This window comes from Schistocerca piceifrons, chromosome X (genome assembly GCF_021461385.2).
Source record: "Schistocerca piceifrons isolate TAMUIC-IGC-003096 chromosome X, iqSchPice1.1, whole genome shotgun sequence".
In the NCBI taxonomy this organism is placed as follows: Eukaryota; Metazoa; Arthropoda; class Insecta; order Orthoptera; family Acrididae; genus Schistocerca; species Schistocerca piceifrons.
In genome coordinates this window covers 339,387,736-339,407,062 of record NC_060149.1, presented here as the reverse complement: position 1 = coordinate 339,407,062, position 19,327 = coordinate 339,387,736, and the positions used below count along the sequence as shown (strand labels likewise).

The 19,327-nt window shown below is 38.5% G+C and overlaps 1 protein-coding gene across 3 annotated transcripts in view; it reads left to right on the top strand.

Moving 5' to 3' along the window:
• LOC124722973 (spindle assembly abnormal protein 6 homolog) overlaps positions 1 to 19,327 on the top strand; it is a 262,501-nt gene that overhangs the window by 96,281 nt on the left and 146,893 nt on the right. For all 3 annotated transcript variants that reach the window (XM_047248141.1, XM_047248142.1, XM_047248143.1), the window contains one exon: positions 16,909 to 17,068. In XM_047248141.1, coding sequence (XP_047104097.1) covers positions 16,909 to 17,068 — 160 coding nt within the window. The remainder of the gene's footprint in view (positions 1 to 16,908; positions 17,069 to 19,327) is intronic.

The window sequence follows — 19,327 nt, the reverse complement described above, 5'->3', positions numbered from 1 at the left end:
CACCACTTCAGTCTGTGTACATACATCAAAGTTTTTATTTTCTATCTGAACTTTAATTCCCTTTCCAAATTTCTTCTTGGCTTCTTGTACTGCTTGCTAATGCTACACATTGAATACCAGTGGTGATAAGCTAGAATCTTATCTTAATCTCTTTTCCAACTACTGCTTCCCTTTTGTGTCCTTAGACTTAAATAGCTGCAGCCTGTTTCCTATACAGTCTGAAGATAACCTTTGCTTCCTTTATTTTGTACCTAAATACCTTCAGAATTTCAAAGACAGTATTCCACTCAACATTATCAAAAGCATTTTCTAAGACTCTAAATGCTATAAACATTGCGTTGCCTTTCTTCATTGTACCTTCTAAGAGGAGTGTTCCAGGGCTGCTACCTCAGGTTCTATTGGTTCCCTTGAGCTAGGGACCATTCCTATGCCCAACAGAAGGATAGTCTTAGTATCACTACGCAACACTACAGGGTCAAAGTATGAATATTACATACTTCCACTTGCTACGGCAAATGGAGCAAATGAGTTGGTTCTTTTTGCATTTGATGTGGTCCATGGTGTGCCTTAAGGGGCTTATGGAGGCACCATTAGTCCATTGGTGGTTCCTTAGAAAACGACAAAACAAGCATTTTGTTACCACTTTTTCCTAGCAAAACTGAGCAATGGATTTCAAGATGGCTATGCACAGCAAATGGATGAAATTTTTACAATATGTGCCTAAGATCCCAATCTTGAACAGTGTTGATAATTTTCTTCGTATCTTATCCATTTCTGAGATATAGAGGTTCAAAGTTACATTACATGTGTACATAAAATATGCGCATAAAATCCTGTGTGAAGCAGAATCTAAGTAATAAATAACTGCAGAAAATTTCTCAAATTTTAACTTTGTATTCTATAGGTATTTATGTAGAAGTGTCATCTTCCCTTTTTCAAAAATCTTTTTCCGTTATCAAGAAACACCCAGAAAACACAATTTTTGGGTACCAAAACCGAGCTGCAGATCTCAAGACCACTATGTATAGCATATGGATGTAATTTTTATGATAATTTCTAAGACCCCAACCTCAAACAACCTGGAAACTTTTCTTGATATCTTTGTCAGTTTCAGAGATACAGAGGTTCAAATTTACACTACTTGTACATGTAAAATACACATGTAAAATCTAGTGTGACGCGAAAACGTAGCTTATAAAGTGACTTAGCACAGAGAAATGTTACATAAAGTGTCTCGGTTATCATCAGAAAGGTTCCGGAAAAGTAATGTAGTACTCAAGCACCTGAAAAATTTTTGTGCATGTAAAATCTGATCTAAGGTGTAAAATTAGTTTTGCATTATTTCAAACTGTCAAAATTTCACTGACCCATAAAGTTCTTTTCGTATGAGTGACATGCATTGCTGTGGTAGTGAAGAGATGGCAACCAGCAGAAAAATGGTCCTATCTGAAAACAAAAAGGCTAATATGCTAGAAAAATACTCTGAAAAGTGAGTACCATCTGCCCCATTCTACCTTCCTCTGCACCTTTAACAATTTTCCCAAAAGTTTTGACTTACAAATGTGTTTGAGCTTTTTTTATGCCGAGTGAAGAGGAATGGGAAAGAGATGGAAAAGTAATAAATATTGAGAATGAAAACATGGTCCAGCTAGGGTGTATTCTTTTTATTATCTATGCCAGTGGCCTTTGGTCATTTTCAAGCATGTATCTTAAGCTTCCAGCTTCATTTTGCATTATGATATATCGTTGGGGCATGTGGACAGGAGTATATCTTTATTCCGTGCACATGTGGCACAAAAACAACAAACTATTGTACATGGCTATGTCTATTAGCCAACACAATAGATGTAACAGTGTACAACAATGTGTGGTTCTTGTGCCAAGTACACACAGAAGTCAGGTGTATTCCTGTCCACATGTCCCAGTGACATATTATAACGTAAAATGAAGTTGGAAGCTTAAGATATGTGCTTAAAATGACCAGAGATTGAAATTGGCCAAGCACATAGATAATAAAAAGAATACAGCCGACCTGGACCTCGTTTTCGTTCTCAAAACACATTGTGGCTGGGGACCCCCACCCATGAAAACACACAAAAATAAAATTGTAATAAATACTGGAGTATAGTAGACAGTGGTTGTAGCATAGAAAGAACACATGCAGTGAGAGAGAAAGAGAGGGACGCAGTGGCAGTGGAACATAGTTGACAGTGACAAATCAGTGCTAGGAAAAGATTAAACAAGACGGTGCCATTGGGAGAGGAATAAACAGCCTAGTCTTTTAGCTTATTTGATCCTCTATCTGAAACCTACTGTACATGTAACAGATGATTAAAAAGTTTCCATTTGAAGGCCGTACAGTCCAGAATCGGTATGCTAATCAGGCAAAATGGCTGTGAGCACATAGACAATCATCCCGCCATGCACCAGGTAAGTTCACCGAAACAGGTCATTCCAAAGCATTTAAATATGCTAAATCTCATGTTAGTAAATGATTGAAGTGTCTGTAGCAAGATCCCCAAGTTACTCTCCGAAATAAACAACAGTAATGCAAATATTGTATTAGGCACCGAAAGCCGGCTAAAACCAGACATAAATAACAGTGAAATTTTGAACTTGGATTGGACAATGTTTAGGAAGGATAGGACTGATGCTATGGGAGGTGGTGTGTTCATTGCAGTTAAAAGCTGTTTAAACGTAGTTGAGATCGATACTGGGTTGGACTGTGAATTAGTCTGGATAAAGCAGTCAATCAGAAAGGAATGACCATAGTATTAAGATGTTTTTATAGACCACCAGCATCCGCAACAAACGTCGCAGAGCATTTTAGGAAAAGCCTTGGGTACATAGGAAGTAAATATCCAAATTAGCCATTAATTATAGGTGGAGACTTTAATCTGGCATCCATTGACTGGGAAAAATTATATGTTTACCACAGGAGGCAGAAGCAAAGACTCGTGTGAAGTTATTCTAGGAGTGCTCTCAACATACAACCTTGATCAATTGGTTAGAAAACCAACTCGAGATGGGAACATATTAGATATCTTGGCGACAAACAGACCTGATCTTTTTGAGGAAGTTAATCTGGAAGAAGGTATTAGCCACCATAATGTTGTTGTGGCTTGTATGTCAGTGGAAGTTGCAAGAAAACCAAAGAAAAAGCATAGAGTTTTCTTGTTTGGGAAAGCGAATAAAAGTTTCATCAATGAATATCTTCATAGTCAGCTCCAGACATTCATTGTGGGACACGAAGATATTGAACATCTTTGTTTGTAATTTAAAGGTATTGTCCACCACGTGCTAGAGAAATACGTGCCTAGCAAAAATATAGGGGAGGGAAAGGATTCACCTTGGTTCAACAAACATATCAGGAAGCTGCTGAGAAAGCAGATAATTTTGCTCAGACATTTGAAACATTGTCACTGCCCCGCTGACAAACAGAAATTATGCAAAATGAAAGCAGCTGTCCAAAGGTCAATGAGAGATTCTTTTAACGAATTTGAAAGCAATACTTTATCTACAGATTCTAAAAAAAACCCAAAAAAATTTGTTTGTACATAAAATCAATGAACACTAAAAATAATTCAATACCTTCTCTTGCTGACAGTACGGGTAGTGACAAATCAGTGCTAGGAAAAGATTAAACAAGACGGTGCCATTGGGAGAGGAATAAACAGCCTTGTATAAAATTCTAAACCTATCTTTCAAAAACTCATTGATGGTAGAGGACTGCAGCACCATTCCCCTTTTCAATTATCAAACAAACGAAAGGAAGGCTGACATAGTGTTTTGGTATCTGGGATTGTAAAAGAGTTAAGATCCTTAGACGTTAGGAAGGCATCTGGCCCAGACAGTATCCCCGTAAGATTTTATGTTGACTATGCTACAAATGTAGCGCCATTCTTATCCATCGTATATCAGAGATAACTGGGACAGTGGAAAGTTCCACGGGATTGGAAGAAGGTCCACGTCATGGCAACCTATAAGAACGCTAGAAAATCAGATGCTCATAATCACTGGCCAATTTCACTGACATCGATTTGTTGTAGAATCATGGAATGTATTTTATGTTCAGACATAATGACCTTTATAGACACTGAGATGCTCATCTGCAGAAAACAGCACGGTTTTAGGAAACAGCGGTCATGCGAGACACAGCTGGCCCTCTTTGTGCATGATATACAACAGGCTCTAGATACCGGCTCCCAGGTTGATGCGATATTCCTTGACTTCAAAAGGCGTTAGACTCAGTTCCGCACTGTTGCTTGCTCCAAAAAGTGCACACTTACACTCTATCCGATGACATATGCTGTTGGATAGAAAGTTTTCTAACAGACAGCAGTCTGTCGTCCTGAATGGGGAGACTTCAACAGAAACAAGCGTAACATCAGGTGTGCCCCATGGCAGCATAATAGGTCCGCTGCTTTTTACGATTTACATAAACTATCTGGTTGAGGTTATTGATAGTGGCATTAGACTGTTTGCCGATGATGCTGTAGTCTACAGGAAAGTAGTATCACATGCAAGTTGTGAACAAATCCGTGAGGATTTGCAGAAAATAAATGCGTGGTTTAATGACTGGCAGTTATCTCTCAATATTAGTAAGTGTAACCTACTGCGTATAACAAAGCAAAAATCCCCATTGATGTATGAGTATAGAATAAATGCCTAGTCTTTATAAGCAGTAACATCTGTCAAGTATCTGGGTGTGACTATTCAGAATGATCTCAAATGTAACGATCAGATTACAGAAGTAATCCAGTATTCGCTGAGGATGTAGAGCATATATTATTACCGCCAACTTTCATATCGCGCAATGAGCGCCATTCAAAGATAAGGGAAATTAGAGCTCATACTGAGGCATTCAGACAGTCGTTTCTCCCTCGTGCGATCCGCAGGTGGAACAGAGGGGGGGGGGGAATATGACTTTGGCGTGAATAGTGCCCTCCGCCACACACCACGGGGTGGCTAGCGGAGTATATATGTAGATGTAGAAGATATCTGTTAGGTAAAGTGCCATGTCCGCTGCATGAGGAAGTCTGTAACTACCTGCTAAAAATCCGTGTTCAACAGGAATTGTCTGCCCTTCAAGGCGTTTTATAAGGGGGCCAAAGGCATGATAATTAAATGGAGAGAGGTCAAGAGTGGTAGAGTGTCTCCCTCTTGAGTTGGTGTAATGGACGAGTCTGGCCTCCCAATTTGACTGGGTGTCATGTTTTGAATCGTGACGAGTGCAGGACGTGGTACACCATTCCACGATGATGGTTTTGACAGACATGCTGCCCCACACACATTCTCCATTCTCTGATGGATGTCTAAAAGTGTTTGTTGTTTGGCAGCCAAGAAAAGACTAACAGCATGTTGGTCCTGTTTGGACACATTTGGTAATAACATCTCCATAATTCACATTTCCACATTTACTGCATGCACATTGGAAAGACATAAATACTACAATAATGCCTTGCCTAAGTGTGGGTGCTTATATATCAGCATCGGACCAGAGATTTATGTAGATTCTGCCCATATATGTTTTTTGTGTTAGTGATATTAGTAACTCATACCTGCATTCCATGTAATGTTAATACATTTTGTGGAAAGTAAACATCAATCACCAGCTTGATCTTCGCTGGCAGATATATAAAGGAGGCAACTGCATGAACACAATCTGGCAACCTACCTTCCGTTGCACTTCTACCCACACTTCATCCCCCCCCCCCTCCCCCCCCCCCCAATCCCCTCGGTCCACCCTGTTACACCCCCAGAACACAATTTAAACCATTAATACAACTCAGCTGCAGTTAGAAGTGGCACACACATTTAATATTCGTTTTTAACCCACTTCATTTAAAGGTAAACTGTAATTTGATACTGGTAAAAAAAATATTTTCAATAATCTCCAATTTTTCCATCTCCTGCAATCCGTAAACTAGAGAAAAACCGAATGGGACTTTTTTGTAGGAAATTTAACATAGTTTAATTTTGGGCTGGGAAACATTTTCGTTAGAAGACATGGTTTTTGAGTTATCCAAGAAAAACATAAAAAAGTGACCCCCTTTGTTAAAAAACTGGCCAGGAATTTTATTATGTTGTTCAGGATTCTCCCTCGCACTGTGCAAAAATTCACAACTACAGGATTTATTTCCGCAAATTTTCGTTTGTTGACTGGACTAAACCTTGTGTGTTGAGGTTGTCTGCTTGGCCTTCGACTGGTCACGTTGTGTGATGCCATTCCATTGACAGAAATTTAGACTCTGGAGTCATGGGAGAAACTCGTGTCTCATCCCCTGTGACAGTGTTCTCTAAGAATTTATTACCTTCATTATGAGATCAGTCCAAAAAATCGAAAACACAAGCCATTGTTTCCAATTTGTGTTCCTCAGTAAGCAGCCTGGGAAGCCAACATGCACACAATTTGTGAACTTGCAACTTTTCAGAGACACTTTTGTGCAAGGTTGTGCTATTAATGTTCAGAAAATCCAGTCCTAAAGTTGAAAATTTGAATTGCCAGTCTTGATGAGTCTTTTCTATGGCTTTACCATATCTCCTGAGACCAATGATGGTCAGCCTGATCATGGTTCATCCTGCATATTTTCCCCATCAGTCCTCGAAAGATCTCGCCTACTTATACACTTTGCTGTCTCTCAACACAATGGGACCAGATACCCTAATTACCTGTCAATGAATTTCCATTGCTGCTATGTTTGTTGCAGTCAAAAACTGAATCACTGGCCATATTTCACAGTTGGTGAACTGATAAATTGTTTTAAACATTTTGAACTGGCATTTTTAACAGCACACTGTGACAGTGCCAATTCAGATGGTGTTTTTTGACGAGTAACGCATGCCAGGAGTCAGTCTTTTGCTTGTTGCAGTGTAAACACAACATTTGATTAGATACAGTGACTGATACCTTACTTTCCAAATAATCCTCTTGTTTAGGGTGTAGCTTTATATGGAAATGATGCAGGAAATATAAACCATGCAGATGAGAAGAGAATAGTGTCTTTTGAGATGTGGTGCTGTAGAAGAATGAAGAAGACTAAATGGAACTAACTAATGAACTAAGTGTTTAGCACCTGTACAAATATGAAAACACCTGCAAAAGATAGACAAGTGTGGGGAGATGTGTGAAACGAGCTCTCAGACTGTGGACAATAATGAAAACAATTCAAAATAGAAAGAGAAACTTAATAGTTGATTTTACCCCAGTAGTTAAAAAAGTTTTGATGATGATGATGATGATGGATTTAATGTTTCAAGTTTTCTCAATAATCTCTCCCACTTGAGTACAATGCTTAGAACACTCATACAATCATATGAAACTATCAGAAAACTTTTCCTCTGCAATGTTGTTCAACATGCGTTCAACATTGGCTTGAAATTCGTTTATGTTGTTGAAGCATTGAATCTTCGTGTGAACTTCTGCTGGCACAGCAGTGGAACGTTGTGTGTTGCCAGGAATTGAGGATATTGGCTTGACCTCCTGGATCTCAAGGTGTGCTGCATGCTCATGAGTTGCATGCCTCTTGAGATGGAACAGTCTTTAGTGAGCAAAGACTGGGGGCTCTGTCTAGATGGACTTTCATTTCCCTAGTTGCTCATGGGACTGAGATGAAACCCTTGAAGTTTTCTCTTCCTCCACTCAGTGGAATGGGTAGGCTGCTGGCAGGTTCCAACACCTAGTCTGACATGAGCAGTCTTCCAGATTTAGGAGTTACACAGAATTTGACATTGAATTATCATAACAATTTGCTATTACTATTTCCAGTGAAACCACAAACAAAAGACTAGTGACTGCCAGCACTATGGAAATGTGACTGCGGCATTGATACTAATTTTCCACACTCTGGTGCTCCCATACTCTCTAGGAACAAGTGAATTATGCATGATTGTTTGTCAGTTTGATCTACCTGCACTGAACAGATGGTGACTAACTCCTTGACAGAGTTGCAAAGATGTCCTACTGACATGAAAATATATGTATCTGATTTCACACAAGTAATTCTTCATTAGTTTGCACTTGTATCCACTTATCGATAATTTTGCATTTCACTGGATATGGATGGATTGTGAAACACCCCTAACAAGAATTTAAACTTACAACTGGAAACTGTATGTTAATATACACCCTGGCTCAATCATAATAAACCTTAACTCAGAAGCATGAAAGAAGGATGGAATATTAATGTTGTACTACAGGTACAATGTGCTTTAGCTCTGTCAGAAATTTTTGTTCTGCTTGCTGTAATCCTACTAAAACTGCTTCCAGATTTTAAATGTGGGTATTAGCAGCCACCTGTGGTTTGTGAGGAAATGCCCAGTTGCATTGAGAAAAAGTTTCCATTATCCAGGAGTTGATTATTAATCACATCCACTTCCCATATGCACAGGAATATTGTACCCATGTTAATATATTGCAATGTAATCTTTGAGACCACCTAGGAGAAAGGAATTACCATGGAACTCCTCCCTTCTTAGGCAATAAGAATACCTCAAAGAAAACTGCTGTAGCAAACTAAAAGAAAATATTAAGCTAGGTAACCCAACACAAAATTAAACTCACTACACTGCTATTTTATCATTTATCCCTAGATCTAAGCTCATAAAATACACTCTGTTACTCATGTTTGACATGGTAATTTCTTTTTTTGTGGTAATGGTGCAGAAATTTTGGCCAACACATCAACTGTACCCCTAAAAAGTTTAACTTAACTAACATGTAGGACTGATGTTTTTGTTGACAATTGAAACTTGACATTGATTGGTGAAATCATCTCCAGTTCCTGATATGGTCCCTGAAACTTCGTCAAAAACTACTTGGTTTTACCCTTTGGTGTTTACTCATTTGATAGTAGAAACCATGGTCCTATTCTGCAAGGAGACAATTTACTCATACCCTGCCCAATCCACTCTTGACACTCCAATGCCTTTGTGTTTGTGTGTTTCACTCATTGCCAATTTTCTTTTTACATTTTTTCAAACTGCTTCACATGTTTGCCCTGCTTTCCTATCTTTGGTTGCATTAAATCAAAAGTGATGGCATCTTTCGCCCATACTCCAGTTCTCACAGTGAAAGACCTGTTCCTCTATGGATTTTTGAGTTAAACATGCCTAAATAGACATCCAATTCTAAATGTTGATTGTTTATGTAGTTACTTAACATCTTAGCTGTGGTGTGGTATATTTGTTCTGAATGACAATTAGCTTGCAGATGGAACGGTCTAGTCCATCGTTTCTTTATTCTAAAGGCATGACATAATTGTTTCATCAGATCAGACATAAAACTTGTTTCTTGATTTGTGACTTTAGTTTCTGGTACACCAAATTTAAGTAACCAATTGTTAACCATGGCTTGAGCTGCAGTGCTCACCTTCTGATCTGATATTGTTATCATTACAAGGTATCTTGAGAAATGGTCGCTCATCATCAGTACATGTTTATTACCCACGATCTGCCCATTGAGCACAAGGAATGCAGTTTTTTACATATTTCTCCACATCACCACGCCGTGGTCTCCACCAAAAACAACCTGTGACTTTTCTATCAGTAGCTCTCGTACCTTCATGTCCTGATAGTACATGGTCACGTGCTTGTCGTTACACTTCAGTTTGTAGTGCTACAGGAACGACAATGCATGGAGTACATTTAGTTGACTTCCAGAGTATACTTTCTTGCTTAAGAAATTGTGTTTATCTACTGTATACTGGGCAGTCTGTATTCACTGCTTCTGCCTTTTTAAAATCTACTAGATTAAATTCTGATATGTGCAACACTGCAATTTTACTACTAACCGTGTTCTAATTTGTATGCTTGACACCAGGCTTGTGAGCTACACTCATGTTCAGAAAAAAAAAAACACCATGAACGACTAGAGGTAGGACATTCACATTCAGAGGACATGTACGTTAGTGCATTCTGTAGAAATTATTGGCATATGAACCAAGTCGGCCCACTGATTCAAGTCCAAGAGCAATATTGTGGCGCTACACCAACTATCGGTAAAATGTGCATGCAGCTCTCGTTGTTGTTATAAATGGAAGGTAACGCATCAGTGTCAGATGAGCGGATGTGCAGGATGCGTCACAGACATATGCGTGAACCATACCATCATATCAGCAAGTTTGAAAGGGGGCACATTATCAGCATGATAATCTGGGAAATTGCTGCTTGTGTGGGACAAAGTGTTTCGGCAGTGCAACTGGTGTGTGCAGAATGGTGGTTCATGGAAGGTTTGTAGAGCAAGACAAGATGCGTCAGGTCGCACCACCCAGAACCTCCCCCCCTGCCCTAGAAGATCGACATGTAATACATTATACACTATCAGGAGTGACAGCCGTTTATTATGGCGTGGGTTACGTGCACATCATCAACTTCTCTGCCTGCCTTTGACGAGTGTGCAAAAACATGATAGACGGTAATGGTGTAAGGAACGATGTCACTGGGGCTAGGAATGGTACCAGATGTTTTCAGATGGATCCAGGTTCTGTTTGTTAGAAAATGATGGGAGCGGCATCACAGTGACTGCATTCGCACAATACGTACAGTGCCAACTTGAGGCCGTATGGTGTGGGGTGCTGTTGAGTACAACCACAAATCACCGTCGGTGAGTGACCAGGGTACTGTGACCTACATGAATGACATCTTGTGACCCATAGCCACAATCTTTCTGCACTACACCATAGACATCTTTTTCCAGCAAGACAATGCATGAGCACATGTTGCTGGACAAACACGTGCCTTCTTGGTGTCACTCGATGTCAACCTTTTGCCCTGGCCTGCCAGATAATGAGACTTGTGACCATTCGAAAATGTGTGGGATATGGTGAAACGATGGCTGCAGTGCTGTCAACCAGTGCCAACCACCACAAATAAACTTTGGAATTAGGTGAATGCAGCATGGATGGCTATACCGCAGGACACCGTTCGTGCCTTATGAGCTTTGATGCCATCACATGTGGAATAAGTTATCAGGGCCTGTGGTGGTCCCTGTGCCTATTAGGCTATAGGACACTTGCTGAACCGAGGTGATTGAAATGCTAATCATTTCTGCAGAACATACTAATGTATGTCTCCTGTGAATATGAACATCCTATCTCTAGTCATTCAAGGTGTTCTGTTTTTTTCTGAACATGAGTGTACTTCACATTGAAACTCGCTCAATTTCAGTGCCCATCTTGTTAATCAACTTGAAGGTTCTTTTAGTCCTGATAACCACTTCAAGGATGCATGATCTGCGACTACTGTAATTTTATGGCCTTGGAGATAGCAGCTGAAATATGAAATACTGTGTATCAAAGCTACCATTTCTTTTTCTGGAATAATTGCACTCTGCCTTATTCAGCTGGTGAGACACACAAGGTACCAGATGTTCTTGTCCATTCACAGCCTGACTTAAAATGATGCCCAAAACTGTATTGTTTGCATGTAAAATCAGGAAAAATTAATAGATGATCTGAAGTCAGTATCTCTTTCAGATTTTGAAACATTGCTTGGCATTATGATGTCCACTGTCCCTTTTTTTCCAGTAATCTAGTCAAAGGTTGTGCAGTTTCCACAAAGCCTTTGATGAATTTTTGTGGTAATCTGCAAATCCGAGAAATGATTGCAATTGCTTGATTGCTTGTGGTACAGAAAAATCACGTTCAGCTGAAGTGAGATGAGAATCCCTCTTGGCTAATAATATGCCCCAGATACGTAACTTGTGGCTGGGCAAAATGACATTTATCAGTACTTAATATAAGACGGGCTGTTTTCAATCTATCAGATACTTCACTTAGGCATTCTGTGTATTCATCTGGACCTTTGGAAAAAACAATGATGTCATCCAAATAGACCATGCGTTTTTTTTTTCAATTTTAAACCTTGAAGGACTCCATCTAACAAATGCTATAATGTTGCAAGTATTTTTTTTTAACCCAAAAGGCATTTGCGGTACTGATAGTGACCAGATGATACTGTGAAAGCTGTTTTTGGCCTATCTTCTGGAAACCCTTCAATTTGTCAATAACCACTCCTTAAATATGATGTGGAAAAGAATTTACACTGTCCCAGATTAACCAAAGTTTCAGTTATATATGTCATTTGACATGCGTCAGTTTCTTTACATTCGTTTAAACATCTATTATCGCAACATGATCAATATTTTCTTGTTCTATCCAGTGACTTTTTTTGGCACAATTCCTATACCTGCAGACCAAGGTCTATGGCTGTGGTCTATTATGCCTTCTGGAAGCTGTTGATCTAAAACTGTTCTGCTAATGGCTGGAGATGTTTTAGTAACCTGTATTGTTAATGGTGCACTGGTCATGGCTACCTGCTGGAATATGATGCTATTTTATGGCTGTGACTGGTAAAGCACCTTCTGAATTAAATCTCTTCTGAACTAATAATGACTCAATGACTGAACAATCATTACCATTTAAGTGACTAACCTTGTTACATAGTGCAGACATGCTGACTGTTTGCTTGGGATTGTACTGTACATCTGACCAATCGATGTCTTCTTCATCGATTACCTGTAGTGTAGCTGCTACCAATCGCTTCAGAAGGCTTCATTCGTTTCAAAAGTATCCAGGCTTACTGGCACCATAACTGGGCCATTTATTTCTCTAGCGTGTTCTGTACTACTTCTTTCAAAATAGTGCTGTTCATACAATGTGTCATTACTTGACAGAGGTTCTATTAAATGCAATGCTTGTCATGGAACATAGATATGTCACAACCCAAACTAGCTTTCCTGCGCCTGCTGGTACTCTGTCATGTGAAACAGCTTTTAATGTACCTGGGCACACTTTAGTTGCTACCTCTTTAGCAGCAAGTGTACCTTCTGATACAGAAACATTTGCAGCTGTTGCACCTATCTGAAACAAATTCCCATTGAGTTTGACTATCTGTTGCCCAAGATCAGTTTTAGCATGATGCCTAAAAAGAAAGTCTAATCAGAGTATTGCAGAAAATCCTTGCCCCACAGTTGGCAACATTTCCATTTGCTCCTGAAACCATGTGTTTCCTGCATTAAACTTGAGTTGTGTTGTCCTCACTGAATCTATTTTGTTATCTCTTATTACGGATAATCTTTATCTCGTCGTTTTCAGTCTCCTCTTGTCCATGAGGTCCATACTTGCAACTGATACATGTGCCCCAGTATGTGCTAAAAACTCACAACACTTATTATTCATCCAAGCTATCAAGTAACAATATGCCTCTGCATACGTTTTTGCAGTACTGTGATTTATTGGGAAAGCTTCCCAAAGGAAGGAACATTCTCATTGTCGTTTAACTGTTTCTTTTTCGCATTGTGCTTGTCCTCTTTCCTAGATTTAAAATCCCGAGCCTTATGCCTATACCATTTGCAATTATTACATCATGGTTGGTGACACTGTGCTTTTGAATGCTCCTGCTGATCACAACAGTAACATTCTTTACTGGATCTAAATATTTTATATTCAGTGCATGTCCTAGTTGCACTATCCTCTTCCTGTAAATGTGTAGTGATGCAAAGTGCCGTGGCTAAATCCTTAGGTTTTTCCATTCATACTCATGAAAAATCTAGGTGGATACCTCGGGGAAACATGTCCAATGCTCTATTTTCTGCTTCTTTAAGCAAGACTATCCACATCCGACTTGTGCATCAGCTCATAAGTCTGTGCATTAATCCTGCATTTTCGGTCAGAAAATCAGTCCACTGTTTCATTCACCTTTTGTGCTAAACTATTGAGTTTCTCCTTAAAAAATATGTACTGTACTGTACTGTTCTGTTCTGTTTTCTATCCCTCTGATGCAAATCCTCTGCTAACTCGCTGAATGTGAATACTGTACTATGCACTTCATGTTAAGAGATGTAGATTTTCGCTTTACCTGTGAGATGTAACTTCGCTCTTTGCGAGCATGTTTCATCTGACTATCTACTTAATGTGACCATGGCTAAGATGTTGTCTATAAACACAGTAACATCCTTAGTAGTTTTCTGGGAGAAGGAAGTTATTAGATTTGTGGCTGAAGGATCAGTGAATGACGAAGGAGCACTTATTACTGTTTTGTTTCCACAGAAACATCATTGACACCGTTGTTCTGCAAATACTGATTGCACTTGTGTTAACTGTTCATTAAGTGTTTTCTGCTGTTCGTTATTCTCCAGTTTGGAAACTTGCTCCATAAGAGTGTCTATTGTCTCATTAGTACTAGCTGCCCACATTTGTGGAGTAGATGGTGGTGACGAAGACGTGTGTGTTTTTATTCACATGCTGTTTTGGGTAGTTATCGATCTCTCCATGTCACTGTCCATGTTGTCCCCCTCAGGTGTACTGCGATGTTGGATGCCATATACTCATTGTACTCATTAACTCTGTTGTGCTGACATCAGTACTGGATGGTGGACTCAATTGGTAGTGGCTACAGTTCACTGATTATCTCATTGGGCAGCAAGTTAAAGATTAACACCAGGACAATCTCGCATACAAGATGTTACCACACCATAATCAGAGAATTGAGTGTGAATGACACGAACACCTTTGATCCAGAGGATTGAGTGTGAATGACATGAACACCTCTGATCATACTGATTGAGTGCCAAACGCTACTGGGGTGGAGTGTTTACATCACCAAGGAGAGGCTCTGCTCTAGGATGTCTTTTGTAATGACTAAATTGATTGTGCTCTTCCCGAGTTGTTAGTGGTCTTCAGTTCCACTTCATTTACTTAATGAAATCATTACAGAGTCTTTATTGTTTAGTCAAATTCTCACTGGTAGTTGTTGCATCTTACCTAGTGTCTCTTGTGTAATGTTACGGGAGTAACGGAGGCGGTTCTGTCTGCACTCTTCTAACAATTTTCTGCTGAATTTCTTGCAGTTTCTCTTAAGAGTGGCATGGTGGCTGTTTTGCCTGACCCAGTAATTTTGTTGAAATGTTTACACTTCTCAGCTTGAGACACTTCTATGTAGTTGAGTAATGCCAACTGTTTGGAACTTAGGAAAATGTTTACTCTCACATTTCCTTACTAATTTTGTCACATACCAATACATATGCTGTTAATGCACCAACTGACACATCCACCTTCTAATGTGCACCACGTCTCAGAATATGAAAAATAATCAAACATTCAAAATGTCTTTCCAAACCTCATTTTACACGTTGATCAGGTTTGGGTGAAAATTACTCCTCAGTGTACTGAACAATTGGAGAACAGATGTGTGTGAAATGAATTTTTATGTTATATCCAATCACAAAATAGAAAAAAATTAGTTTTGCGTATCTTGTTTTGTCGAAGATGTAAAAATTTTCTTGTCATTGTGGGCACAATAGTCTAAAGGTTCTTGAGATTCCTAATGGATGCAGAAAGGTATTTGATTCTGTAACTGTTGTATTTCTTAATACCAGTAATAATAAGTTGCAGGTGTTGAAGTTCACAAATTCCACATTTCATACTTTAAAGTAATTATCCTTCAAATTATTTAATTACAGACACAGTGCAGTGAGTATGTGTTACAAAACCAACATTCTCATTGTATTTCTGCCCTGTCAACTTTACACAACACCTCATCTCCCAACCATGTTACAATAACAAAGATTATATACATATCAGAGTGATTCTCTTACGTAACAAATGACTTACTTGTGGATGGTAATTTGTTTGAGTTTGATTTGAAAGTTTTTAATTAATAATTTTAGTCCCAATCAGTCAAAATGGACTTAACAGTCAATAATTAAATTTCAAAATAATTACATCTTGGGTTTTCGGGTGTTCTGCCGGATATCAGCGTCGTACTTGCACGATATTTCGGTCACGTAGCTCGTGACCTTCATCAGGTGCGACCTGAGACTGCTCCTCGAGTGGACCTGGTCCAGTATTTATGCCTATGGCCTTCCCCCTCCACCAACGGCTGCAAGCGCTTCCTCTGTGGTCCGCGCCCATTCCCTGTGACCTGCTGGAGCGTTGCCGCTCCGTTTTCCGTCCGCTGCGGTTCAAAATAATTACCATATGTAAAAAGAAAATCAAATTCTGCTGAAAAATAGCCAAATCATTTTCGTTCATGCCAGATACATATTTGTACACGTACTTTCGATATAAGTACACAAAAACATTTAATAAATATTTTTAAAACTATACAAAATGCAGGATCTCATTCTATGGGATTATGTCATGAATTTGTTGCGTATATTGAATACACGACTACATGACAGAAGAAGGGCAATTGATCAGTTCCATTGCAACATACATGCATCATTATTTTTGTTTGGCAGTCAAGGTATGTGGGATAAACTTTGCACACACTTTTCTCTTCTTCAAAGCATTCTGGAGAATATCTTGAACACTTTATTTAGAGATATTGCTCCATTAAGATTTGTGACACATTCACGTTGATACAGTGTGGCCACACATTCACTACTTAACACTACTTGCTCACAACTGATTGTGAAATGTATATCTGTTGTTTACAGTTGTTAGTTCAAGCCACCACTGTGGTTAATGTGCTGATATTGCTTTTACACCAGAAATATCAGTTGTGGAACTTCTTGGACGGACTGTGCATGCTTCTATTACTGAGGTGATTTGGTGATAATATCTTTTACAGACAGTTCACAAGCAAGACTTTTAGGGATAGCTGGTGTTTGTAGTTTTTTTTCAATGTCCATTATAAACAATATTGTTCATCTCAACTTCACACTTGCAGATGTTAAGGTTTAGCACAGTACGAGCATATAAAATTTAATGTGATCCATCGTCAGAGTACCATTTAAACCTTCACTTTTTCTGTTTTATGATTAAAACAAGATTTCATTAATGGACAACAAGAGTCCCATAAATTAATTATTGTTCATAAAGAATTTTGGTAAAATACCTTTTCACTCTGGAAACAGATTCATAAATACTCATAATATTAGACTATGATATTTTATTTGCTTTTTAGGTCTCTACGGAAATCTCTGGAAGAGCGTGAAAGTGAGGTGTCTGAACTGAAAAGAGTAAATTCTCAGTTAGTAAATGATATTGATACAGTGAAAGGACATATGGAGCGCAAGGAAACAGAATTACGAAAGATTGCCCTTAACTACAAGGAAGTACTCCAAGTAAGTATTTCACAGAATTCATTTCCAAATTTACAATTTTAAATACTATTTCAAAGATAGGATGCATGGAATAAGTTACACTTATTAAGTTATGCTGATAAAGATGCAAATGTTTCAATGGACATTAATCACATAAAGAATGAAATTGAATATAATTTGGTGTAGAAGAGGTAAGCTGGTGCATTTTATGGGATGCAATTGCCATTGAATTGCCTTGGATGGTCATATATTGTGAGATATGTAATGAACTACACTCAAGGTACAAACTGTAAACTATATAGTTGGTTTTTAATTGAAGGCACTCTGTCAGAGGTAACTAATTTTGACATGCATAGTGAGTATGTTTATTTACACCTGAAATAAAGATTTCAATCAGAATAAAACAAGCCTTATTGATATCAATGAAGGTAAAATAAATGTACTGTGCAAAATGTTTCCCAGTCAAGGAAGATTATTAGTGTTATTAAGAAAAGTAGTGGTTATTTGAAACGAAGAAAGAGAATTCAATATGAAACACTGATGGTCATCCCAACCTGATAAATAAAACAGAACTGTGACACAAAGCAAATTTCTGTCTGTATGCCTTTGAAGTTATTTGCATAGGGTAGATATAATAAAAACATGATACCAGTGGAGCACTGTCAGATATTGTTTCTTTTTTATGTAAATTATTCATTAAATACGTATTTGAAGAGCACAGTTTATTGTGAGCAGGATTTGACAAAAAAATTGGGAATGACAATAGTGGACCACTGAGTACAGACAGAAGACAACAATGAGGAAAACGGACAGTGGAGATGGTGCTACAAAAAATAATTTCAGTGAGTAATCGAGGAGAGAAACCAAGAAGTAGTGAAACTGAAACCTAGGAACAATGGTGTGTTACGGCCGGTGATACGATCGCAAGGTGAATTCACCATCTAAAGCAGGGCCACAGTCTGACAGAACTTATAGGACTGCGAGCAACAGTTGGTCAGCAAAAGAGGCATGTGGCAGAATGAGATCAGTGCTGCAGCTGTGCCTAGAGGTTATGGTCAGAATCCTTGCTTTCCGGCATGCTTTCAAAGTTGCCAGGATGGCATGCCAAACTGGTAGTTCCACTGTATATGAAACTGATTATTTTGTCAATGATTGTATTTTGCAACCTCCAAAATCACACTTGTTCGTGGCATACTTTCAACAGAGCAAAGCATGGTAAAATATTGCAATTCAACAGGAGCAGCTCAGTTCAAACTTTTTGTCAGTTTCCTTATATCATTTCAGGTAATATAAAGATGGTATGGCCAGTAATGCAATGACTGTTAACTCTAAGTCTGAGGAAATACTTTGTTTGTAGAAACTTCACCAGTAACTGTTTTTCAGGGTGAAAAAGGCACGAGAAGACAAACTAGAAATTTTGTTCATGAATTTGTTTTACTCATCCCAGTGGATCACTAAAATTAGTGGACTCGCGAATATTTTTAGAACAGAAAAAAAATATATTGTTGAGGTGCCCAGAAATAATCATCTTCCTGGTGAAATAAACAGGCTAAGTGATCAAAGCATGTACCTACTAAATAATCGTTACGAGTGGTAACTTTATAATTTCCAACTGTACAAGCTATGTACCGAATTAATACTCTAGGACAAAAATGGAAGCATCCTTGATGGTTCTATAAAACCTACTTCAGACCTACTGCCTTCTTTGTGCACTTAAGTTGGTGGAAATGACTATCAGAAATTAATATTTATGTTAGACTGTTAAATTTTAAAATCACAATATATTTAAGGGGGAAGCTGGCAGTAAATAGGTATGTTTTTATATGAATTTGTATTTGAAATAAAAACACTGTTAAAATAAAGTGTCATATGTACTGTTGTCAGAACAATAAAAATTTACTCATAGGCCTAAGTAGTGTTGAAGAATGCAAATTCATGCAAAGAAAGAGAATTCATCTTTTAATTGTCTTGAAGCAATGAATTTTTAATAAGGAAACCAGGAAGGGATAACGCTAGTGAGAAGTCAAGGGAAAACAGAGTGAGCTGAAGGGTGTGGGATAAGAATACTCTTTAGATTTGAGCATTAATGCATTACTGAACTTCCAATTTTTCCCCTCATCAATATGACCACTGCAGTCCACATTACATAGCACATTACATGGCATTGGCCCAAGATCATATGCTTCAGGACAGTCAACAATGTTTTCATATAAATTGCTGCAGGAGGAGTATGAAACTGGATGGACGCTTAAGTTCCAGATTTCACTAAAGCTAAGATGA